At 36.6% G+C, this 27,270-nt stretch overlaps 2 protein-coding genes across 3 annotated transcripts; both read left to right on the plus strand.

Moving 5' to 3' along the window:
- The first annotated feature begins 642 nt into the window (after positions 1 to 642).
- On the plus strand, positions 643 to 22,129 carry LOC105421205 (Cupredoxin superfamily protein). Of its 2 annotated transcripts, none has more exons than XM_011627703.3 (4): positions 643 to 983; positions 1,080 to 1,198; positions 1,372 to 1,803; positions 21,973 to 22,129. In XM_011627703.3, exons 1-4 carry the CDS (start codon positions 782 to 784, stop codon positions 22,057 to 22,059), a joined length of 840 nt encoding a protein of 279 aa, XP_011626005.3. In that variant the 5' UTR covers positions 643 to 781; the 3' UTR covers positions 22,060 to 22,129. The 2 variants fall into 2 exon arrangements, with proteins under 2 accessions (XP_011626005.3, XP_088706942.1); XM_088850816.1 differs by lacking the exon at positions 21,973 to 22,129 and adding an exon at positions 2,248 to 2,864 and having other exon boundaries at positions 657 to 983.
- LOC18441218 (uncharacterized) lies at positions 21,973 to 26,478 on the plus strand. Its single transcript, XM_006851339.4, has 2 exons — positions 21,973 to 22,804; positions 23,729 to 26,478. Exons 1-2 carry the CDS (start codon positions 22,666 to 22,668, stop codon positions 26,128 to 26,130), a joined length of 2,541 nt encoding a protein of 846 aa, XP_006851402.1. The 5' UTR covers positions 21,973 to 22,665; the 3' UTR covers positions 26,131 to 26,478.
- The last annotated feature ends 792 nt before the right edge of the window (positions 26,479 to 27,270 follow it).

Here is a 27,270-nt window from a genome sequence, read left to right on the forward strand (position 1 = left end):
ACCTGTTTTTTTTATATATGTACCAAGTTGAGAAAAGAAATAACAACTTGCTAACTCGAAATCATTCCCTAATAAATCCTCTCACCCTCTCCTCTCTCTAACTTCTCGCACCTTTTCAACGCTCTCCCCAATACCACCCTCTCCCTCTCTAATTGTCAAAGACGACCCAAAAAAGTGGGTCGTTTTTTAGTAAGGGTGCGGTTTGTATAGAGCCTAGGCTCTAAACATTCAAATCAGAGCCTATTTTTAAATAGTATTGAGATTTGTGGTTTTAATGTTGGAAATCTCTTTAAAATATGTTTTTATGTTTATTTATAAAGTTTAAAGCTTAGTTTATAAAAATTTAAAAATTTTAAAAATTGATAATAAAAAAATGTATTATAAAATATATTATTTTTAAATTTTAAAATCTATTTTTTTTTATATATGTATATCTTGAATACTAGATAATCAATATGAGAATATTTGAGCATCAAAACAACCTCTTGTAATGAAATTTTTAAGATAGGCTCCAATACATAATGATGTCGAGATGATCAATATGAGGACATAAGGTAAGCTCCAATGTGATTGTTTAGAGTCTCGGCTCTATGTAAACTTTTCCCTTTTAAATCAGCAGGAAAGAGAACCCAAATATGCTACTATAAGAGTCCTCGCACTCCTGCATACTATAAGAGTCCTCACACTCCTGCATTTGCCTCTCTCAAAACCCCCCCCCATAAAACCCCAAACCTCTCTCTCTCTCTCTCTCTCTCTCTCTCTCTCTCCTGAGCTTTTCAGGATGATGGTATTATTGCAGGTGTGTTGGCCATCATCCTTGACATGGCTGATAACACTTGTCCTCTTATTCTCCGTTGGGCATGGGAAGAGCATTACAGTTGGAGGAGTTGCAGAATGGACCAACTTCCTCCAATCTCTCTCATCAGCCCCCGATTACTCTGCTTGGGCTTCTTCGCATACAGTTCACATTGGAGACACACTTGGTAACCTCTCTCTCTCTCACCCTATTCCTCTCTCTATCTCTATCTCTCTCTCTCTCTCTCTCTCTCTCTCTCTTAACCCATGTTTTCTTTTCTCAGTCTTCAAATACCGGAAACTTCAACACGGCGTATGCGTCTTCCGCAACAAGAGGGCTTTCGATTCCTGCAACTTCACTGAAGCAACTGTTCTCGATCAAGGTTATTCCGGTTCTTTCACGGTACGCTCTCTTTAAACTTCTCTCTCTTGCACTCTGTGATTTTCTCTCTCTTAAGTTTGCCATTGGGCAGCTTAGACTCAAATATGCCTTCTCTCTCTCACATATCTGCATTAAATCGGTTACTACCAGTTTGAGGATTTTAAACTTCACCTCTCTCTCTTCACTGTGTTCAGTGGCTTGCCTCGCGCCATGGCATCTTCTACTTCGCCTGCAACAAACCTATGGAGGGCGCCTTTTCCCACTGCCAGGCAGGCCAAAAAGTAGCCATAACCGTCCATCCAAGATCTAACCCCAAACTCTCGCCGGAATATTCCCCAAAACCACCGGAACATCATCCGAATCTGCCGGACCATTCCCCCTCTCCCTCTCCAACTTCAGGTGGCCCTCTCCCGCCAATCCACCCATGGCCCTTCATTTCTCCGGCGACATCCCCCCTCTCCTCACCCCCGGAAATGGGTTTTCCGGCTCCGGAAAACTCGGGAGTGCCTGATTCCGCCGGTGGGATGCCATTCATTAGTAGCACGCCTGCGGTTCCTTTGCCGAGAGGGGAAGCAGATGCGGCCGCAATACGGCCTCCTTTTCCCACTTCAGACGCCCCATACCAGGTACGAATTGCTGAGCAGACTATACAAACATAATAGAGGGGTTCTCTACGGTGGTCCCGCGTCTGGGTCACTAAGCAATTTCACAGGAAACAAAAGTGGCTTTGAGCTCAAATCCCCAGATCTAATCTTCCATCCAATTGGATGGTGGAGATTCAAGGGCATTTTGAAACGGGCGGTTCAAGGGCTGCAAATCACTTTTGATCTCTTTTCTTGAAATTGACCTTAGTGGGAGAGAAAAGTTTTTGAAACTTTTGGGTTCATGAAACTCCATTCGTGCAAGGGTCCCCGAGGACCGGCCTGGACCGGCTTTGAGGCTTAGGCTCGGCCGAACCGGGCTTGTAATGGCCCTAGTCCAACCATAGGGCCACATTTTGTGGCCTAGGCCCTATTATATCTTGGACGGACCAACGGAGCCGCCGAACTGATGCACAATTGGTCTCGCAGTACCAAATGCACAATTGCCGGTATGACTTGCGGACCAAATGCACAATTGGTCTCGCAGGACCGATAGACTCTTTTTGAAGAATGGGAATAAAAGCAGCGGGTCCGTTTAGTACCTGTGCGGTCTATAAACAATGCCAAAAGTAGATGCTTTATTGGATTCTTCTCCATCTGCTTTTCTTTTGGGGGTTAGATGGGCCAGCCACGTGTTTAGTAATCCACCCTTGTTTCATTGTTTTCCCCCCTAAAAACATGGGTGTAATTACTGAGTATTCCTGCTTTTTTTTCTTTAACCACAAAAATGGTTTGCGCGGGAAAATCGAGAACGTGGGTGGATTACTAAAATGGTCTGTGACCTTTTCTGTGACGGGTATGGGACCATTGGTTATGGGCTTTTCTTTTTCTTTTTCTTTTTTTTTTCGGTTAATTAAAGTAAATTTGCCTTTGCCTCGCTTTTGTTGGGTTGTTTGAACTTTTTGAAATTTTAAATTGGGAGCCGTGATGCATTGAAATTAGTATCGAAATACTATGCTACATGTCATAGAAGCATTGTATTGTTATCGAAATAATATGCTACATGTAATACGTGCAACGTTATATGTTATTATATTGGCGTGCTCTACGTAAGGTTCCCCAGGCTGGCTCTAAAAAACCAGGGCCTCTGTCAACAATATGGTATATATACAATTTTATTTTATTTGGCTCAACCGGACCTAATCCGGCCTTATAACATAGTTCGGGCTTGGACTTGGGCCTGGGCTTTGTGGCCCCTTAGTGCTAGGCCAGGCCTACACCAACCAGCCTGTTAGGGCAAGGTCCAGCCCTAGCTCTTCTTATTCGCCCAAGGGAAAGTACTTGGGTTCTCGCTGTTGATTCGAGGATGTCTTTTGTGTACATTTTTTAAACAAATATTAAAAACATATTATTGGGGTATTTTTAAATTATATTAACATTTAAAATGTACGTTCTAACTTTTGGAGGTACGTCACAAAATTTTGAAGATCATAAGGGCACTTTCATCAAATGAAAAGTGCACATAAATGATTAGGACAAAGGCTTGCATATTGAAATATATCATGGAGTGATTTCACTACGCTTCGATTTGGTCGTAAAGTCTGAAGAAGGGAAGTGAATCTGATGGCACTGATTTCAACCGTTTCTATTATTATGTATGATGCTCAGTGCCTTCACTCGTGTAGCATATGTTTGTATGTTTACATGACCATAGCGTATTAGATAGTCCGTGACTTCTAACAACGTTGGATTTTGAAAATGAATGGTTTAGTTATGGATGATATTGGCATTACAGTGTGGTCATAGACAGGGCACCGTCGTGGCCCATGGACGACGCCATCATCTAAAATTTTTCATTTGAAAATGGGTGGTTACAACACCCTATCCATTATATTTTCCAAGCAAAGAGATTGTTAGATGCCATGGCCGGTATTTTAAAATCGCCCATCTGGATTCGGTCTATGGATGATAGATTTTTGGACTCAGACGATTCTATTAACCCAACGAGGGGGTCTCCTGAGTGTGATGGTGCATATAGAGTTCTAGGCAACTAAGTCTTGGCAACTTCCTTGAGAGCACATGACGGGAAAGCCTTGTCTAGGAAGGTAAAGGAGTTTTTTTAGGACCCCAAGTTTTAGGGATATCATCTCTACTCAATCTAACTATCAAAACCAACTCAACCCTCGACTTAAAGAAAACGATGATGTATGTTTTAAGACTATTCACTTTTGGTACAAAGTGGTCACGATCTTTTTTAGCCATTAAATATGAAATCGAATAATATTGAAATGTGTCATAATATTTGAAAATTTATATTTTAGATTTTGCACCCAGTCAATGACACATCTCCAACTACTCAGTTTCATATCTAACTATCAATAATGATTGCAACTTCCTTATAATAAGAATAAATGATTTTATTGTAAATACTTATTGGAAAAAAAAATATATGTCTCCAAAAAATAATATCCTATCATTTATTAGAAAGTATCCGATTGTTGGACATCTAGAACTAGTGTTTAAAAATTTATAATTTAAAAATCTTGTTGAAAATACTCATATGTTGTTATGAAGTGAAACTTTTTCGAAGTCAACTTTGTCTTTTCTTTTTTTTAACATTGTGAACTATTACTTGCATTATATAAATAGCCAAGCTCCACAAGTACAACAATAATAATATACAACTATATATAAAGAGAGGAAGAAATAGAAAAATACCATTCCCTACTTCTATGAATGACCATCCTAGACTTTTAGAGCACAAAGAATCCTCAAACTCGAATGACCCTACACCATCACCTACCTAAGAACCCCACTAAGCCATGCAAAGAAACTTCCATCGATACAAAACTCTCTGGACCCGAACCTCTCATCAACGCTTTCAATAAGGGCCATTCCTTCAACAATAATCTCGGAAGCCAGGGTTGGGGTGACACATAACTTGCACTAGTCTGATAATGCCCAGAAGGAGATTGATTAGTGTTTAGTGGAATGCTAACGAATTTTGACACACAACCAGCGATTGAAAAGTAAAGTTTTGAAAAAAACATGTTTGAGAGAGATGGGAGAGAAAAAATGCCTATGAGAAGGAAGATACGGAGAAAGAGGGAACAAAGAGGAACCTAGAGGAGGTGGAAAAAAGAACCGAACTTAGCCAACTCCCTAAAGGGAGCTATATTAATCAAGACATAAGGAAATTGAAGTCTCCAAAAGGAAATATTGAACTCCACATGAAGGCTCACAAAAGTGCGCTACTACTACTAGACCGGGCCCGTTTTAGGCATTAACCTAGAGTGGCTAAATATAGGGGACTTCCCACTCTCGAGGTGTTGAGAGCCTAGAAAAAGATATCGCATTTTTAGCTAAGGAAATTCAAAGGAACTAAAAACTCTAAAAATCTCAGGAATCTGGCTCAGATCTTCTCTAGTTAAAACCTTAATGTTGTTTTATTAAATTTTTGTTTTTTCTTCGACCCTAAACCACTCTAGAGATTATGCTACTCTAGTGCACCCTAGTGCTCCATGCTCTTAACATCTGTCTCTCTATCTTTCTCCAACCCCGTATCATCATTTTTTTTCAAACCCCAACATTACGTTCTGGTAGTACATCTATCATCCTTACACCCATTATCATTATGCTATCTTTCACTCTACCCATTCTTTACCCTTTTATCTTCCCGTCTTTCTCTCTCTATCTCTTCATCATTATTTTAATCTTTTTTCATTACACTCACCCCTCTCTCTTCACTCATTCTTCCCCTTCTCTTTCTCCATCACTCCAACATCTCTCTCTCCCACTTCATCATTACACACACTCTCTCTCCATCATTGTATTCACTCCCTAATTGAGATATAAAAAAAAAAAAAAGGGAAGAATGAGCGGAGAGAAATAGAGTCAGTGTAATATTAAGGGGTTAAGGTAATGATGGAGAGAGAAAGAGAGAGAGAGAGAGTGAGTCATTAGAAATAGAGCGGGAAATAGAAAAGTAGATGAGTGAATGAAGAGAGAATTAATATAGTGAAGATGGGTGTAATGATAAGCGGTGTAATGATGGGATGTAATATTGGAGTTTGAAAAATAATAATAATAATGGTGGTTTGAGAGAGAGATACACGTTAGGACCGTGGACCTTGTAGTATGGAGCATTAAGGTATACCAGGATAAGATAGTCCCTGGTGCGGTCTAGGATAGAAAAATGAATTATTTTTAGGAAGGAAAAATTAAGGTCTTGACTGGGGAAGGCTATTCTGTAGATTTTCCACTGGAAAAACAGGTGTCTATAGGGAGAAAGGTCGAATGCAAAAGAAATGTCATGGATAAAAGATAAAGGGGGTAGAAAGAGTGGAGCAGGGAGAAAGGATGGTAGGTGAAAGAGGTAGATGGAAGAGACGAAAGGATGATAAAAAGTTTGGAGGAAGGGTGAGAATCAGCCCGCACACCCAACCTAAGGCCTTTCTTTCAGTGGATAGCCGAGAGAAAGCTAGAAAGCATTGAGAGGAGAAAACCTTATCTTAAAGAGAAGGGTTGAAAACAAAAGAGGGAGAGCGGGGAAGATAGAGGCTTGAAAAGGAGAGAGAGAAGGCAGGGTTGTCGAAAAAGAAAGAAGTAGAGAGATCCGAAAGAGAGAAAGGGGAGATTAGAAAGAAGTAGAGAACAAGGCTCTAGAGAGAAATGAAGTGAGATATAAGAGTGCGGAGCAAAAAAAAAGGGGAAAGAGAGAGAGAGAGATAGTACATCTGAAAGAAATAAAGATATAGAGGTGATCTAAAAGATGGAGAGCCAAGAACTAAGGGAAAGAGGCAGTTCTAACGGCAAGAGAGAGTAATGAGATGTGAGAGGTAGATTTAAGAGAGAGTAAGCAGAGATATAGGAGAAGATCTAATAGAAAGAGACAAAAAAATGTATGAAAGAAGTAGATTAGAGGGAAGAAGAGTAATCTGGCGGATGAAGCACGAGGCTAGTGGTAAGCAGGACTCGTCAACAAGTTTGTTAGAGAGAGAGAGAGAGAGAGAGAGAGAGAGAGAGATTTTCCCGAGCTGCACAAAAAAAGGAGGATTGAAAGTTATTTACTAAGGAAAAATTAGGTCAATATATTTTTTTCGATTAGGCCTTTTATTGGAGAGAGTAAGTACAAAACATGTCCCCATGTTGTAATATTTTATATACATAATTGATCACAGGGAAACCTCAACCTATGTTAGAAGAAAGGACAATGTGCAAGTAGGAAAAGGAGTGTTGGGGATATGTGTGTGATTGTCAGGTTCTTAAGATGCATAAAGTGTGAAGTTGTTAAAGTACTGTTACCTCCAACCTACTTCAACGACAACTACACAAATAACGAAAAAATTTATATAAGTTTACAATATTGTAAAAGTAATGTTGTGGTAATCTACATTGTCTATTTTATTTGGATGGTGTAGATTTGATATTATTTTAATAAACACAAAATCTGCACCGTCCAACTAAAATGGACAGTGTAGATTACTGCAACATTGCTTCTATAAAAAAAGTTTTAACCTTATGTAAACCGTATCCAATAAGTAAAGGAGTTTTGATACACTTCCACTTAAATGAGGAGAGAAAGGGTTGTGATGATGCTTAGATTTGTCGATTGCTAGGCCGCTATTGCTATAGAACCTCATCTTTGTCACCATAACTATCGTCTCTCCCAAAAAGCTTGCCATCTCTCTCCATTTTTTTTCTCATCTCTTTATTACTCACTCTCTCTTGTCATAGTGCCTCTTTCCTTTTGTAATCTCCTATTTACCCTTTTCTCTCTAATCTCCTTCCTTTCTCTCATATCTTTTTTCTCCTTCCCAGATCTTCTATCTCTAGATATCCCCTCTCCTAGTTTTCCTCTATATCTTAGTCATTGAGCAAGATTTCCTTATCTTTCTATCTTTCTCCCCCCTTCTCTCTCTATTTGAGTCTTCCTCCTTCCCCTTTTCCTTTCTTTTTTCCTTTCGGATTTCTCTTTGGCTTTGCTTCTCTCTCTCTTCCTTATCTCCCTTGTTTTCTTTCCCAACCATATCTCCACCCATTCTCTTTGATCTTTTAGGCTTTCTTAGCCTTCTTACGTTGCAGCCCTTTCGTTTTCAGAAAGAGAGAGAGGCATTAGGCCTTTTATGGTTAGAATAAATTTTCACCAAAAAAAAATCCTTGTTTCATCTCCTTTTTTCCTTCTTTTGCCCTTGTTCAAGATCTGCATCTTTATTTTTGACTACTATCCCTTTTCCTGGTCTCTCATCTCCCTAAGAAGGTTAACACCTAAGATTGTGTTTATCCTTCTTTTGGGGGTTGGTATTGGGCTTTTTTGCGGTTTTTGGGTTTTTCATAAGAGCCATAAAATCTCATATATTTGGCTACTTTAGGTTAGCACTTAAGATGGAGCTGGCTTAGTTATGGGTTTTCACGTGCCTTGTTTCGAGGTTGTTTCTTCCTTGGAGGGTTTAATCTCTTATCTTGGTTGCCTTGTATAGTTTTCTAGGAGAGAGGGGGGTGTCTATGATCAATCCCTCTATAATCTCTTAGTTTTTCTATTTTTTCACTCGTCTTTCACTTGACTTTCCTTCTCATCAGCTTCTTGTATCTCACATTTCTCTATTGCCCAATCTTATGAACCTTATTTTTTGGTCATTGGTTGTGCGTGGACACCCACTAGTTGCCACCATGTTGTTACCAATTCTCTTATAAGCGCTGACAGAGCAGGTTGTATGTCGACCTAACGCTGACTTGTGAGGTGATTGCTAAAGGGATGGTGATTAATAGGAATATGATGAGAAGCCCAAGTTAATTGACTTTAGAGAGGACAAGGTCTTTGGAAGCACTTTATGTGATTAGGGTTCTTTGTTGTTGGTGGTGTAGGGTCTTCGAGGTTCAATATTTGATTGTGTTTTCAGAGTCTAACTCGGTCTTCTCGGAAGTAAGGAGTTTTTCTCTATTTCTTCCCTATTTGCTTACAAGAGTTGTACTTATGGAGCTTGACTAGTTCATACACTCATAATAATAATTTAAAAAAAAAAAAAAACTGGGGTTTTGGGTCACCGCTCCTTTGGCTTTGGGTTCTTGTTCCAATATCGTACCCATCTAACCATCTAACAACAATGCCTCCCATTCCTACCTCAAAATAAATAGCTTAAAATACTCCTTTATGCCACAGCGAGACTGTTTTTTTATTGCTCTATGCTGCCTGATTTATAAGTCACTGTGCCCTAAATATTTATAAATAGTTCATGGCTTCGTCAGTGGCTACATTGAAAATCCTCGTAGCTAAACTTTACATTCCATATTTTGCATGGAATTATGCTGCCTTTCAAAATTCTTTGCTTTATTTGCTTTGAAAGTAGTAGGATCTTTGAAAGCATCTCGGGAAGTTTGAGTTGATTTTCAATATAATGTAAAGTTTTGTTACTAATATTATCTTCATTCTTTTTTAAATATTTTAAAAAACAACGGTTATATGTGACATTTTACTTTATATCTTGAATTATTTGGAGCTCCCAAATTGGCCTAAAACACCAAGCATTGACTGCCTTGGAAAAATAAAGCTTTGCGCCCCACGAAAAATCATTTTAAAGCACTGGAAAGCGCAGTATTACGGCCAAAAAAGACTGCAAAACACTTACAACTCCTTTGCTAGCACAAAAACGAATGATTTTGGGCTCTTAAAAACCTCTTAAAATATATCTTAATGTTAAAAGGATTAAAAATAAAAAAGAAACAACACCCAAAGGTATAATATTCCAAAATGTTGCATTTAGGTCCATGCCCCATGTGTTTTTTATTTTCCCAGTTTTCCCCTCGGTCCAATGGTACAAATATTTAATTGCTTTTTTTTTTTTAGTTCTTTCATGGAACGTGGGCTTGTGACCTCCAATTTAGGTCACTTTGGGACTGGTTGGATATTGGACAACCCTGAAGTGGTTGTCCAATGCTGCAAACATAGACAAGTCGAAAGTGTATTAATCCCTTGGTTTGATGTTTTTGACATTGGACTGGTGTGTAAGTTGTTCATTTCCCGGTACGATAATCTGACATCCAATCCCTGTGTGGGTTTTGGAAAATTAAGACTCAGATTGGTCCGCTGCTACCAACACCGGATCGATTGGAACTCTAGGCAGTCCTATATTTTGGACATAGGAACCGGTCCTCAAGTGACCTAAGGCACAACCCCATGTTCCATAAACATTAAAAAATAGACAATAAAACTAGTCGGATGTTATTCTGATTTTAGTAACATAGAACTAAGGGGCAAACTAAGATAATAAAAAAAGTGCGTGGGAGACGGAACTGCATCTGATATTAAATTTGGAACCTCCAAATCCCTAACATCCACCTTCAATTTATCATTAACTAACTGGTTTTGATTTTGGATCCAATGAAATTGGTGAATTTTCATTATTCAATGAAACAGATGACCTAAATTTGATATTTGGCAAGATTTGAACCATTTATTTGAGCTCCGAATTTGTCCTAGGATATTACTTTTGGATGAATTTTTTTGTCTCTTGCTCACCCTCAATCTCCTTATCGAATTTTCTCAGGCATTTCGTGTGATAAATTACCCAATCCAGTCGCCTTATTCAAATCCGAGGATTTGGTGTAATGTTATTTTTCTGTATGAAAGATAAATGGTATCATTGCATATTTTGTTTAGAAGCCTGTTTCTTTATTTGGAAAGAACTTTCTAAGAAAGCTCTTTTCTGGAAGAGTATTACTGTCCCTAGTTTGGTTTTTGGGTGACCAGATTTTACTATAGTAATTGGGAAAGCGCTTTTTTAGTTTTTTCTCACTTTTTGTATTTACCTTGAGAAAGTATTGCTTTACTTTTTTTTGGTGTGAAAGCGCTTTCCAGGCTGATGGGAAAGTTCTTTCAATCAACAAACTTTTCTGTGGTGATGCCAAAGCGTGTTCCAATTTAAATAGAGATTCCCTAAGGGAATTTTCATACGCCTAGGTCCCTAGAAAAGTTTGTTGACAGAAAGAGTTTTGTGATTAGTCTTCCGCATCCAAATAAGTGAAACATTGTTTTCTCACAAAAAAGTGACAAAAATTAGGAAAACAACCGCTTTCCCATTAAATGTGGTTCCCACGCCAGAAAGAACTTCTTGAGCTCTTTCTTTTTTAACAATCATGGCCTTGAAAATTTTCTCCTGTCATACATCACGTTCATGTCCAACGGGAACATATACGTCATAGCAACCACCAACTGGGCCACTAAGGTCGTATTTTTCTACATAGTTTTTAAGCATGCTCATTGGAGTTTTTCAAAAAAGAAAAAAACAAAATTTGTACAAAAATATTATTTATTTTTGTAATAGGTAGGTGATAATCATCATTGATTGTTAGATGTGAAATTGGGTAGTTAGGAATGTGTTATTGGCTGGCGACAATTCAAAATAGAATTTCACAAGTATTATGATGCACTTCAATATTTAAAATTTCATAAACAATGGTTAAAAATGATTGTGACTTTTTTGTACTAAATATGAAGGGTCTTATAGTATATAATATCTTCTTTAGAAAAAGTGTTGCGACCCTATTATTCATGTCTAACAACTACTAAATGGGGATCACATGAATTTCCCCCATTCTAAAATATTTTGGCCACCAAAACTAGTAGAGGTCCCTATATATAGGACGTTGCTTTTGACTCATAACATATACTCTCCCATCAACTTTCCAATTTAGATGAATTATTACATCAGCCCAATATAAGGTAGACGATGCATGTACCAATATGTCATATGTTTATATGACCTGCAGTCTAATTTTTTGGTGACAACATGTTATATGTTTACTAATTCGTTTTATCAAGGGAAAATATTCTGTCCCTGTAGAAAGGCGGACCATTACACCGATGATCAGGCTTTAGGGGCACTTCTTACACACCAAATTTGGAACATCGAAAGAAGGCATAAATAAAAAATCTAAATAAATCATAGAAAAGGGTTTTCTGAACTTGGTGATTGCAGGCTGTTCATTTAGGTCTGGCCTTTCAAGTGTTCACCAGTAATGTTTTATATTTATTTTTTTTACAAAAATACGAATTTTTTTAACCATAGAAGATTACAACAGATTCAATAAACAATCCCATCAGAGATTGCAATGGTCTTAAAATATATCCTCTTTTTGCCAACCCATCAGCAACATCATTGACTTCTCTATAAAGATGTTGAAGGGAGACCTCCATATCTCTAAAAATATCACTTTTGCCAAAATAGACAACAGCTTCTTAGGTGGTTTTCTTCTCTTAATTAATCCAGTTGATGACATTTAGCGAGTTACCTTCACCAAACAACACCTCTTAAAACTCTTTTCTTTCAGTAGCTTTAGTCCTTGCAAGAAAGCACTGAATTCTACGAAATCAATAGGGAAACCACAATGTGTAGAATAAGATCTACCTAACTGTGTTCCTTATAACTCCACCTATCCTAGCCAAATTTGGATTTTCAAATGAGCTCCATCAAAATTTAACTTAATACATCCATGCAAAGGTGGTTTCCACCTCTCCATTGGTTTGAAGTAAACCACATAATTGTTTACAACTCCCTTCAAATTAAACAAGATGTCCAACTTCGAAATGGAAACCCCCTCTTTGGTAATGGAGAACCAACTCCACAAATTGATTAAAGTTATACCTTTAACCCCTTCCTAATTTCAAATTAAGCAAGATGCCCAACTTCGAAATGGAAACCCCCTCCTTGGTAATGGAGAACCAACTCCACAAATTGATTAAAGTTATACCTTTAACCCCTTCCTAATTCAAAGTCACGCTTTCAAAAGTTCACCTAATTCTCTACTTCCAAATTTCCTACAATACTGCCACTCTAAAGATCTTCCAAATGGACTGTCCAAATTTTGTCAAACTTGGCATATCTGTCGGGTTTGGTGATAGCTAAATCACCATACCCATATTTTCTTCTAAATATTAGGGTATTATGAAAAATAGAAAATTAATTTTCTTGAAAAACAAGAAAGTGATATCATTATAAGAGAGTGAAGGAAGATATAATACGCATCTTTTGAGGGTCACTCCCTTAGGGGTTATGGGAATGGATCTCCAATACGGAGATGGGTCTCTAAGAGAGAGAGGCATGACTTTCGAGAGAGAGGCGGTATTCTTATGAGTTTTGGGTTTAACTTCCACTTTTAGAGGGAGAAAATCTTTATGTTGCTCTCGAGGTTATCTTTCTGGTAGCGGTATTGTGGTGGAAAAGAGGTTGATCGATGGTGTTGCTCAATCAGGAGAGCGAGTTTAGAAAAGATCGGTGATGTTTTTTACCGATGTTTAGAGGTAGGTATTATCTATTGTAACCCAAAACTATAATATTCATTGTGATAGTGGATTTTTAGTTGCCAAGGCCGTGGTTGTAGCCCGCCCTATAAGGTGAACCACATAAATCGTGTGTTGTTGTGGTGTGTTTTTTATGTTTCCTTTATTTCTCGCACTCGATTTATAGTTGTATTCATCTACTTCACATTTGGCTAATTGAATACACGATCTTGAGTGAGATCCCGATATTTGAGATTCCTAGTTATAGAAGATAAGGGGTGCATGAGAACCTTACTATATCCATTTGCTCCATGACATCTTCGTGTCAACATCAGTTGTATACCAATAAGGTTGAATGCCCATTCCCATGTTGCCGACTTAAAAGCCAAGTGTAAGAATAAAAGTTCTCCATTTTCTTCATCCTCCTTACCCAACAAACAAATGATCACCAAAATTCTCCCCGCTGCATGAGATCGTCCATTGCTAACGTTTTCCTTTGTAGGACAATTTAAAGGAAGGCTTGACTGTTATTAGGGATAGGCACTTTCCATGGTTTCTTTCTATATGCTCGTATACAGCAGTCCATCGGGCATATTACTTAAGGGGATTTTCATGATTTGAGGCCCCTTTAGAGTTAGCCGAAAAGCGTGTTCCAAAGCAATAGAATATTTTGGTTACTTAAAACTCTATATGAGCATCAAAAAATTAAAAAGCCTGTTTGCAAGCTTAAGTTTTTCTCATGCAGCTCCGTGGTGCACCGTGAAGCTTTTATTTGTAGGAGTCAATCGCCAAATTTTGGGGTCCTAAAAATCCTCTTGGATAGGGTTTTGCATGAGGGTGTAACTGTTCATTTTGCTCTAGCACGAAGATATAATCTTTTCATGTTGTCTATTTCATTGCTAAAATAGTAAATTTAATTATTTTATCAACAATCATATAATAATAATAATCAAGGGATTTAAAAAGGAAAATATTTTACATATATTTTTTAGGGAAATTTTTAGATACTTCTAATTTGTTTTTAGATGCATCATGCCCCAAAATGTTTTTAATATCATATCATTAACTTTAATATTGATTTTGTTTTGCAGCCACTCTTAAGTACAAAAGTTGATTTTTTATTTTCAAAACGCCCTCTCTTTTTTCACATTTCCCATTATCTCCAGCATAAAATGTGCCAGTCTTGCACAACTTTTAAAGAGGAGGCTTGGCACATTTTGTGTTTGCCTAACAAATGTTGGGTATGTTATGGAAATGTGGATTAGAATAGAAGGATTTTTGGTTTAAAAAAATTAACTTTTTTACTTGTGGGTGGTTGTAAAGAAAAATAGTATTGAAACTAATAATGTGGTATAAAAAATATTAGGGTGTTAGAGTGTATAAGTTTGGGGGTATCTATAATTATGCCTCTTATATATTCAAACCTTTAAGTTTTAACGCAAGACACGATTGCTTCTCTTGCCATGTAGAGCGGGGAAAATGACTTTAAGACTCTAGAGAAATGCGTTATCCAACTACTTGGATTGCTGATAAACTTTATAGGAGAAACCTAATTGCACAACTTTGACCAATTGGTTGATCCCTTCACAGAAGTGGGTTCAATATTAACAAGTGCAAGCCAACTTGAACTTCTTGCGCATGGACTTGGACCATTGGAAGAGTTTTTTTTTTTTGGGTAATTCAAGGGGAAAGATAAGCCCCTTCTCATTTTTGAATTAGTTAGTGGTTATTGAAACTGTAAGTGGAAATGGAAGCCACAACGCGCAATTGAAGTGAAGTATGAGATGGGTAACAACCCAGACCTCAACCCTTTTTCCTAAAAAGTAGTAAATTAGTGGGGATTTTTTGGCTCCTCCCACTGAGGCATGGGGTGTGACCTCAACCTTTTTTATTAAAAAGTAGTAAATCAATGGGAATTTTTGGGCTCCACCTTTTAGTGAGAATAGAGTCAATGACCTCATTATGATGCTCGACAAAACTATTGCCAAGACCGAGGCTATTTTTGACCACCTGAAGAGTCTTTCTTCCACAATGAGTTCCACTAAGGAGGAGAGAAACAATTCTCATATGAGAAAACACTTGGTTCCAGCTTGGTTCTCGTGTTCATAGATTGGGGGATTTGCGTAAGCTCTACACCCTCCTCTTCCCATTACCTAAGGCAACGGTGCTGATGCCTTTATCCCTCTTTTCTCTCCATTTTTACAAGAGGAAGCCCCAGCTGCGGATTTAAACGTGGGATTATCTTTGCCAATAGAGACAGAGGAAAGTAAGAGTTTGAGCTTATGTGTTGGAAACAGATGAAAGAGGGGGGTTTAACTTATCTACATGTATCCCATGTGTGTCCGGTGTGAGAATCGTCAAGTGCTTTGTGTTAGCTTTGAGCATTGCTTTAAAAGTTGGAATGGTATGGTGGATAATTTTGTGGTAGATATCTGTCTCGGATCGGTGATTCACAATGAGTCTAGATTCATTCGATTTAAAGAATATTAAAAAATAAACAAAATGGATAAAAATTAAAATGAAGATTTATAAGATAAAGATTGAGAAAAGATGTGATAAAACATTAAATAGGCTTAAAAAGTAAAAAGGCATACATAGGAGATTTCAGGGGAATGATACCATTCTAGAAAAGTTTCGGTCCCCATTGATCGAAAATCACAAAATACTGATCTTATTTATTGTGCTTCAAAACATGTTTTCCTTTGAATATTTTATATCTTTGGACGGTATGATTAATATAGGCATGTGTCTACTTCTATTAACTTTTCTTATATTGGTTATAACTTTAGATGGACCGCGAATACAATTAGAGCCCTAGGGTACACCTAGTGACTTTTCTTTTAATATTATGGATACCCCAATGGTACATCTTGCTAACGATACATGTCATCATTTAATTTTTTAACTGTCGCCGTGTGCCACCTCAGCGGCTCATAGGTGACAAATCTCCCTAAGAATTTGTCGTATTTTTAACTATACTTAAAAGTTAGATACTCTGTCTAATGTCCCATCTTAAAAAATTGAACTACTGTTAACGATATTAATATTTTAAACTCCTTACTAATGTTTAGGGGTGGCAACAGGCCGACCCATCGGGTCTAAAAATTAGACCTATACCTATATTGATTGGGTCTTAGGTTTGATAGGGTCCATTGCCACTCTATGATTATGACTTCTATTTTCTCTTTATTTTTTTACCATCTCACCTGCTATTAGATTTCAAGTTGTATGATTTGTCCTAAGTTCTTATTGTATACGATCCTTAATACACATATATGAATATGACTTACAGTAAAGTATTTAATCTCCAACAATTTGTAGGTATAGGTCAGGTCCAGCTGGACTCGGACCCAAATAGTGTTCGAGTCTAGGTTTTGGATCCGAACCTGACCTGTCGAGTCCAAAAATCGGACCCCTATCTTGATCTGTGGTCAGGTCTACCCATCGGGTCCTCGGTATGGTCAGGTCTTTTGCCACCCCTAATAAGTAAGATTTTTTATTTGCCCTCCAAATTTTCGTTGAAATTTTGATGGAAATGAACCGACCCCACTCTTTGAATTTTGATGTTGTAAATCCAAAAAAAAATTATATAAGGGTGAGGCCCTAAACAATGAAATTAAGGTGGACCTCAAAAATTTACTAAAAGAGGTTGTTTAAAAATTCTCAAATCGATCATCTTGACTTCAAGATGTATGGATATAATATAAGAAAAATATTCTATTATCTCCTATTTTTAACTTTTATATCTCATCACACCCAAGAATTGAAAATATTACCTGTAAGCAAAAAGACTCCATTTTTTCTATCTTCCAACCCTCGAACCTTGTTGACCGTGTATTATTGACTTCAACAATTTATGAAATGACTATCTCTCTCTCTCTAAAACTCCATCTCTCCTTCTCTAAAACTCCATCTCTCTCTCACATATAAGAATGTATGCTCATGTTCGAGCTCAAGTTAAACCCTTTGGTTGGTAAACTCAATGAGAAGCAAAGAGAGAGATGGAGTTTGAATAGGTTGTCATTTTAGTATTTATTTGGGTAAAAAATGTGTGGTTCGGGAGTTGTAAAATAGAAAAGATGGAGACCTTTGGCTTACAAGTAATATTTTCAATTTTTGGGTCTCATGAGATATGGAAGTTAAAAATAGGGGATAATGAGATATTTTCTCTATAATATAATATTAACATAATATTATAATAAATATATAATATAACATAATATTCTATAATATTATATTATATCATATTAATAATACTAATATTATGTATTTATATCATGCATAGTGAATAGTGATCAACAAAAACAATACGAAAGACTAAGTTCGAATTTCTCTAGCCTGCAGAACTTAATCTTTCATGTTTTAACAAAGAAATAGGAACTTTGTTGGAAGATTACTTTCTGAACTTTTAGATGGAAACCGTGTCAATCGCAAAACTTTTAAAAAATTAGAAAGATTTCTTTCTAAAAGAAATATTTTGAATTTGGTAAACGTTTTGCTCTTGATACATAAGAACTTTTATTTCTTTCTAAAAGATATGTTCCAATAAAGTTTTTATTTCTTTGTTAAAGCATAAAAGTTTAAGTTCTTAAGACATGTAGGAACTTAATCTTTCATAACGTTTTTGTCTCTATTTATATGATATTTTATTTATATATATTAAATAATATGTTTGATATCTTAATTAGTTTTCAATAATATATAATATTAATAAATCAATGGTAATTTATATAAATACTATAATATTTTATATTATATAATATTAGATAATATAAGCATAAGATAAGTACATAATATTAGTATTATTAATATGATATGATATAATATAATACAATGTTACTACGACATAACATATATAATATTATAAAAATATAATATTATATAGATATATATAATATGTATGTTGTTATACTATATATTGTATATATTTATTATATTATATTTAATATTTATGTTATATTTTATATTAATATTTATGTTGTTAATATATATTTGTTATCAATCACGATACGCGGAACATATTTAAACATCTCAAAACAAAACATTCCACTTCCAAAACAAAAATTAGAAAAATTTTTCTTTTTGGAAGATATCTTTTAGCCAAAACAAACATGCCCTAAAACTCTTTACCAAATATTGAAATCTATTTACCTCGTTATGCAATACATATTGGCAGTAGATCACTGTGAGCCTGAGCCTTTAGAGGATTAATGGTGATCGCAGCCAACCTTTTCACCACACTTAATTGACTTTTTCACCACGACAGACCTCTGTACTGGTAGACTAGGGCTTTTCAGTGGGGTATTATTTCACGGCGGTAGAACTTTTTACCGCGATATATACTTTTCGCCACCATATATAAGTTTCGGAATTATTAGTTCCAGACAGCTTTGAATCCATATATCAGTTTATATGTCTAGATAGCTTTGATTACTCACATACAGTCTGCAGTGATTCTTTGATTTCATACAACGAACTATTTGAAACTACTAATTTTAAACCAATAATATTTTGGAAAGAAATGAAAAATGAAAACAGGGAAAAAGACCATAAAATGTAAGAACATTTTTAAACCTCTATTTATTAAAGATATTACTGTAAATTCCCTAGGGTAAAAGGTGGGGGATGTAAAATATGGCATGCCCAATATATAGTAGCCATTACTTCAATGCCATTAGGGTATGTTAGCGCTCTCTATATAGGGTTTCCATTTGACAAATATACGTGTGGATTGGAAAAAAAGACGTATTAATATTACAAGGTCTGTAGTTTTTAACATATTACGTTGTGGTTCTATTGTTTGGATTCTCTTTTTTATTTCTCCTTTTACCTTTGGTTTCAAAGTTAAGACTTTCAAACCATCAAAATATAAAAAAGAAAAAAAAATGTAATTGTGTCGTTTGAAAGCGCAATTTTCAAACCATCTAAAATATGTGTTTGGGCAGTTTGAAACTTCAATTTTTAAACTGCCCAAAATACAAAAAAATTGAATTTGGTAGTTTAGAAGTTACACTTTTGGACCACCCAAACACATCAGTTATTTTTGTATATTGGGCAGATAAATAATTGATCTTTCAAACTGTCCAAACATATGTTTGAAATGGTTTTAAAGTTGTAGTTTTTAGGGAAAATTAGAGATACCCTTCAAAATGAATTTTGTAGACATTTTTCCCCACAATACTTTTTGTATCACAATTTAGACATAAAATATTGTTTTTTCTTGTATTTACCCTCAGTCAAAAGGTCAAAAAAATTGAGACTAAAATGTCTTTCTCCTCTCTTATTCTCTTTACCCACCCTCTATCTCTACCTCCTTTCTCTCTCTACCTGCCTTGCTCTCTTTCTCTCTCTACCCGTTTCTCTCTCTACCACCTTATAGAGAAAACTTAATCTCTCTCTCTTAATCTCTCTCAACCTATGTTTTTACTCTCTCTTTTAGCCTATTTTTCCCCTCGTTCTCCAGAAATCTCTCTACCCATTTTTTCTACTTTCTCCCCACAATCTCTCTAATGAGAGAGAGAAAGAGAGGGCAGGTGGAGAGATAGAGCGAGAGAGATTGGTGAATATAGGAGAGAAAAAGAGAGGACAGGTAGAGCGCAAGGTTGAGAGGGTGGGTAGAGAAAGGGGGTAGAGAGAAAGAGAGTGCAGGTAGAAAGAGGGAATAGAGAAAGAGGACTGGTGGAGAGAGTGAGAAAGGAAAATAACATTTTATTTTCAATTTTTTTTTATATTTTGATTGGAGGTAAATACAGGAAAAAATAATATTTTGATTTAAAGTGTGACACTAAAAGTATTGGAAGAGATGATGTTTACAAAGTTCATTTTGAATGTATCTATAACTTTGTCTACTTATAATTGCTAAGTACATTTCTTTTGTATTTTAAGGCGTAAAATGCAAATAAAAAACCTCAAGAAAGTATGGGCTCAGCATAATATGTCCATACATATTATGGACTTTGTGGTAATAACGCAGTTCTTTCGCACATAATTTATCTTCCATTTTTTATGATAATGCCACTAATGGTTAAGAATATCTATCAAGATGATGGAAATGAAGATCGTTACTTTGAGAAGTGCCCTTCATTTATGCTGAATTTGGAAAATGCTTACAAATACGATTACTTGGTTTTTTCTTGGCTCGACATTGGATAGCTGAGTGTTGGAAAGAGCGACTCGGGGCAGGTGCTCGGCCCAGGCCCGAACAAAGTACTTGGCATGTATCCAAGTAACTCCAACGTAGCAACAATAAAGTGTTAAAAAAATACCAAAAAAAAAAAAATATGTTTAATATCTAATTAAACAAAACACATCTAAATGAAGTAAAAAAAAAATAGTGAAAAATCAGTTTGTGATTGAAGATATTTTAAAAATAATCCAACACTTTTCAATTAATATCAAAATGACAAAAAACATAAAAATATATATTACCAGTAAATTTTTTTTTTTTTTTTAGATTTGTTATAAAACATATTTTGAAGATCCTTAAGTTGGACACCTTATTCGGGGCGATCCCAAGTTACTTGGGCGAGTCCAAGTCGACTCACCCAAGCAGTATAACACTGGGATAGCTTTTCAGGTGCCCCAAATAACTTCCTGGTCAATGTTTTATGATTTGTCTCGGCCCAACAACTCAACTCTAACCTGAGTGAGTAAATCAGTTGAGATGTGTAGACCTTCAAAAAAACCAAAAAAAAAAAAAGTTAAATAAAAAAGGATCGAAACACTACAATGAGTATGAATTTTATATTAAGAAAGTATATAATAAGTCTATTTATCTTTGGTACAAGACAGTCACAATTATTCATAACCAATGGATGTAAAATTGGGTAGCTACATTTATCTCATTCAACAAACTCAAAATTCAAAAGGAATGTTTTCAACTTTATGACACACCCAAGCTATCACATTTCACATTTGATGGTTATAAGTAATTGTAATATCTTTGTACTAAAAGTAAATAGTCTCGTTGTATATTATTCCTTTGATGGTATATTTAAAAAAGATCGGGATCTTTTGCTTTGAGGCGTGTCTAGACCATTGCCAAGTCCAATTGAAATTCGCTTATATTTTTTTAAGTATTTTCTTATTTTGTTGTAAACATTGAACTGGAAATCTAAACTAATTTTTATAATTTTAACTTTTTTATTATTTTCCCCTTTAATGTTTATCATTCTACACTACTTTGGATGAAGTTTCAATAGGGCCTAGGCTTTATGAAAATAAAATAAAGCCTCATTTTAAATCCTCATCCGAAAAGTACTTTCGACATCGGAAATCTTCATGATGGCTATAAAATTAATTTTCAACACCAACGATAAAAATTTGAAACTCAAAAAATGGTTCAGATCTTGCGAATCTATAAACACTTATTTAGAGTGAAGTGGATGGTCTAAATGATTTGTTGCAATGTACACTATTTTTAGAATTTGAAATCTTAATTTTTTTGCACATTATGGAATTTGAAATCTTAATTTTTTTGCACAACCATAATGTGCAAGCTGAGCTTGAGTTGCAATTCTCAAAATTGCCGATAAGGTTAGACAATCCGAGTCCTCGTCCCCCAAATCCTCTAGTTCTATTTTTTTCTAGTTTACCTATAGTTCCACATGAGGGCGATTGCTAACCCGATTCTAAGCTGGCAATGGGCCTAACCTGAGCTCAGCTCAACCCTAGTCCTAACTCGGCTTTATTCCCCTGAGGACAGGCTCAGCCCGATCTGATCTTCTCGACCCTCCCCCTCCCCCCGCTCAGCCTAGTTTTCTAGCACTGGGCCAACCGGGCCGTGCGACCCTGCCTATTCCCGCCCTCAATACCTTGCACGGTAGCTGACGTAGAATTTCATTGTCCTTGTCATTTCAGTAAAGTTAAGGGTAAGTTTGTTACTTGGCTTTATTGGTGGGACTTAATTCACATGTGCGTTGTTTTATTCCTTGCTTCAGGTCCCAGTAATGCTGCAAATATCGGTTGACGGTCTGTGGTTTTGCACTTTTGCCCTATGGCTGGCGCATTTGGACATGCTTTTGTAATAAATAGAAACTTGAAAAGTGAAATGTGATGACGCTTTTACCCATTTATGTAAATTTCAAATTCATGCCAGAACTTCCCTCCCCATTTTTTGACTACATAATATTATAAAGCTAAAAAAATTGTAATTGAAACAGAAACAGAGAGTTACTGCTCTTCCAAGTCAAAATATATATTTTTATAATATTTTTAAAAGAAAATTAATATAATTATCCGAATTGCAAATTATGCCATTGATTCTTTTCGTCTAGTAATTCTGCGGCAGGAATCGAAATTGAACTGCGACATAAAGTTTCATTACTGGGAACTAACCAACAAGTCGAAGCACGATTCCCAACCCTTTTTTGTTGCTTGATTGCATTAAAAGAACAAAAGATTAAAGAGAAAGAGGAAAGAAAAAGGAAAAAGAAAGGAGTATGAAACAAGTTAACTTGCAAATCATGGGTCTTTCTAATGAGAAAGGAGCATCTTGAGATGTTTTTGTCTCCCAACTCTCTTATCAAATATTCTTTGGCCAAATTTAAGAGAAAGGAAGGTTCAGGAGGCCAAAGAGTGAGAACTAAGAGAGAAATATGGATGCAAATGCCAAAGAATGAGAATACAAAGAGATGGAGGTGGACTTGGGGTTGAAGATCACAAGAGAAAGAGATGGCAACAGCAGCGACATTCGAATTACAAAAGGAAGGGGACCTTCTTTCACTACAATGGAGACAAAGACTACGATTATCCTCCTCGGCAAACTCCGTGGTATGTAAATGAAGTATGAACAATTGTCTATTCAATTTTTCAGTTTCTTTTAATTACATTTGAAATATTTTCGTAGTTTGGAATCACTTTCTTAAATTTTAGTTATGAAATTCGGCTGAAATTAAGATATCTGTTGTGTTTTGTATCTGCGCATGTGTATAAACTGTAAAAGAACTAACACCATCTCTGCACAAAACTAGGATAGAGCATTCAGCACAAAGATGATGTTGACTGTATTTCTGAGTAACATAGTAACAGCTTGGTACCAGTAAATTCAAATTTTACCTATATATCTGTTTCTGGCCATTAAAAACAAGAGCCTCTCAACAGTTAGAGTGAAGTTTTATGTGCCACACCAAATTTTTGTTTGACAAATTTGTAGAACTTGGAGTAACACTAGCATTTAGCATAACAAACTTTGGTGTCATAAACAGAAATTTTATATGTCACACTAAAATGGTAATTACTTAATTAGTTTGAATTTATGGTAGAGGCTACAAAATATGCCTGCAAATGTACTCGGATAGAACTAAGTACGTACCTCTCAATAAATGATTATCAATAAAAATGTAAAAGAACAAAATTTAACTAATCGTGTTAACAAATGGTGGATTTACTTTATTTCGAAAATGTAATTTCTCCTGGATGATGTAAAGATCCCCTTCTCTAACTGTGGTTTACCAAGAAATGCATTGTCAATGTCGATAAAGGTTTTGGTTTCTTTTCTGTAAAACGTAGTAATCCCCAGAAATTTCTGAAAAGTTGACTTTGGTTTTTTACTAGTTTTGGAAAAATTCACACTGTTGCTTATCAAGTTTTCATGAAAAACCATCGTCTCTAAAACTCAATTGGGTTTATTCTAATTTTTTCTATCACCAATCTGTTCCTACTACTGAATATTTCATCATTCCACGTAATTTACAGGTTTCAGAAAGGATAAACTAGGCATAGAGATCGACAATAGTGGAAGCCTAATTACGATACATGGGAAGAAAAATATTCAAGAGATGATTATGGTGAAGTGGACTATGTGTAAGACAGAAACTGAGCCTCGAAGCTTCAGAAAGGTTTTCAAGATACCAGAAAATGTTGATCTCAATGGTATAAGGGCCACATTTGAGGAAGAGGAAGGGATCCTTCATGTATACATGCCTAAGACCAGGCCTGGGGAGATAACAGGCCTCGAAATAGAGGAATTAAAAGCTGAAGAAGAAGAAGAAGAAGAAAAAGAAGAAGAAGAAGAAGAAGAAGAGGAAGAAGAAAAAATGGAAGAATCCGAATCAGTAGTTGAAGAGAATGGGGTTCCAATAAAATTAGAGGACGTACCAGCGAAAGGAGCTATAGAGGAACCAGGAGAAGCTCAAGGGCCTGAAGTAGTGAGCACGAAGGAGCATGAAGTACCTGTAAAAGAATTGGAGAAAGAACAAGGAGACAGTCAAGAAGCTCCTGCCAATGAAATCACTGATCTCAAGGTATCTCAGGTAATAATACCAGGCCCAAAGGAATCAGTTCCAATTGGATTTGCAAGAGAAAAAGAAGATGAAGAGCCTGAAAATGCAAATTTAGAAGGCTTACCTGAAAAGGAGGAAGAAGACGTTAATGAAACCACTGATATCAAAGTATCTATGGAGAAAGTGCCAGATGAAAAGAAACCAGATCAGATTAAACATGTGATTGAACCCAAACAAGAGGAGATTCCGGTTCCTGAAATGAGTCCTTTTGAAGAAAAGAGAGAGAAAGAGCCTCATGTTGTGGAAAAGGAGCCGTATCAGGAAGTTCCTAAGCCAAAACCGGACAAGATTGAACCTGATAAGAAAATAGAGGATGAGCATGAGATTAAACCCTGGCAAGAACCAGAGACTCTGGTTATTGAAAAGACTCCTTTTGAAGAGAAGAGAGATGAAGAGACTCGTGTAATCGAAAAGGAACCGGATCAAGAACTTCCTGAATCGACAGCAGTTCACAAAGAACCACTAACTGAACCGAGGCAAGAGTCAAGCATTCTTGTTACTGTGAAGAGACCTATTGAAGAGAAGATAGAGGAAGTGTCTCTTCCAGTGGAAAAGAAACCACATCAGGAAGAACCTCTGCTTAAAACAAAAGAACTGGAGATTCTGGTTAGTCCTATTAAAGAGAAGAAAGAGGAGTTCGTTGTAGTAGAAAAGGAAGCAGATAAAGAACTTCCTGAATTAAAAACAGAACATGAAGATCCTTTGCTCAAACCAAAACCAGAACTGGAGATACCAGTTTCTGAATCAAGGGCTTTTGAAGAGGAGAGAGAAAAAGAGTTTCCTGTAGTAAAAGTGGAACCCGAAACTCAATATTTTGAGGTAAAAGCTTTGGCTGAAGAGAAATGTGATCAGAAGGTTACTGAGCCAAAAGAGCCCTTTGTCGATAAAGATATTTCTGGAGAGGGAACAAAAGAGTTGCCTCCAAGTGAAGAGGCAAGGGAGCAAGTGAGCCCTGAATTGGAATTGCAGGAAGCACATATTATTGAAGAGAGGAGAGAGGAAAAGCTTCCAAAAGTTGAAACACCTCAATCTTCTCAAGAAAAAGAGCATCTAGAGAAAGAAGCTCTTGAACCTTGTCAAGAAGTTCCAGAAATGAAAACACAGGAAGCAGGTTCAATTGAATTGCAACCTGAAGAGCAACTTCCTGAAATGGAAACACCAGAGGCTTCTAAAGATGAGCATGTTTCTGATGTGGAGATCCCAGAGAAAGCTTCTATTGAAGAGAAACCAGGCGTTGAACTTCCTGAAATAGAAAGTGAAGAGGAGCTTTTAACTGAACAGAAACAAGAAGAGATACTTCCCAAACTAGAAACACCTGAAGCTTCCAAGGAAGTTGAAGAAATTGCAGTAGCAGAAAAACCAGAGGTACCTTCAATTATTGAGAGAGAGCATAAAGAACTTCCAAAAATAGAAACCCCCGCTATTGTAACTGAACCATCTTTAACTGAAACAAAAGAACCAGATCAAATATTTCCTAAAACAGAAACACCTGAAGAGGATCAGATCATAATACGTAGTGAAGAAGAAGAGTCCAAAAAGGTTGAGGATGAAGGACTTGTAAAAACGGATACATTAAGTGAGGAGAAGGATCAAGAGCTTAGTGATTCAGAATCATCAGAGAGCGAAAAAGGTGAAATGGAAACACAGGAGTCGAGAGATGAGAGCGAGGTGAGATGCAGAGATAGGTCTAGGGTTCCACCACTGCTAGGAGGTCGAACATGTTGCGGCACTTGCTTTTTTGCTAGCTCGGCCTTCTTTTTGTCCCTCGTTGTGCTCGTCGTTCACCTGTTAAAAAATCGGAAAAAAACCTCTTGATCCAGAGCTGCAACAACATCCTTCTTGCAATAGTTTAACAACCTCTTGATCCACAGCTGCAACTACATCCTTCCCTCAATGGTTTATGAGGGAGGGAGGGGGCAATTAAAGCTGAAACAACATCCTTCCTGCACGATTCAAATGATATGAGAGAGGTTTAAAACCGCAACAAATCCTTCAAATGCGAGAGAGAGAGAGAGAGATGCTCTGGTTCATGTAGAACTCAATATAAGGCGGATCTAAAAGCCTAGCGCTCTCAATTGTATTTGCAAATCGGGAGTACAGGACGATACGTACAAGAAAACAAAAATGTCTTGTATACGAGACGATCTTGTGTTTTGGGTACAATTTGGTGGTTACATTTGTTTTTGACACTTAGATGTTGGGCCAACAACGGACTAGGCCCGCGATGGACCGGCATTGGGCCTAGTCCCTGCACCAGTGCCAATGCCAATGCCAATGCCTAGTCCCTACACCAGTGCCAATGCCTAGTCCCTACAGGGACATGAGCCCTGGCTCTAGCCCTCGCCCAACCTTGTCCAAGTCCAGGCAAAATATAATTAAAGAAACAAAGCAAGGAAAAAAGGGCCAACAAGTCACTGCCGGCCCTCGGGCCACCTCTTGTGTAGGGTTCATGTATACCCTTATTTGTAGAACTCAGAAGCCTAAGCATTAAGATTCTATCTAAGATCATGTACACAATTGGCTAATTGAGAAGTAGGTAAATATAACCACAAATCAGGGGCAAGTAATAAAACAAAAGCAAAAGCACACCTCTATAACACACATATTTATGTGATTCACTTATCTCCACAACCTTGGCAAGTAGAAATCCATCATCTTCAATGAAGATTACACTTCCTAAGTCACAATAGATATACCTCTCTAGACATTGGCAAAAGTCTTTCATCTCTTCTAAACCTGCTATGTCAAGCAAGCAATCAACTTCATCTTTTCTACAACTACACCATTAAACGAAAAGAGATCTTAAGAGTAACTAATTGGCTTTCTTTCTCTGGACATAGAAGCTATCAAGCAAAAACTCTCAGAGAAAACCATGTTTCTCTCTTGGAGACCCAAAGATGCCTTCTTAGAACCCCAAAGGGGTGACGGGTTACCCAAAATGGATAGGTGTTATAG

The sequence above is a fragment of the Amborella trichopoda genome, chromosome 11, assembly GCF_054954075.1.
Source record: "Amborella trichopoda isolate Santa Cruz 75 chromosome 11, AtrichopodaSantaCruz75HAP2 v2.0, whole genome shotgun sequence".
NCBI lineage: Eukaryota > Viridiplantae > Streptophyta > Magnoliopsida > Amborellales > Amborellaceae > Amborella > Amborella trichopoda.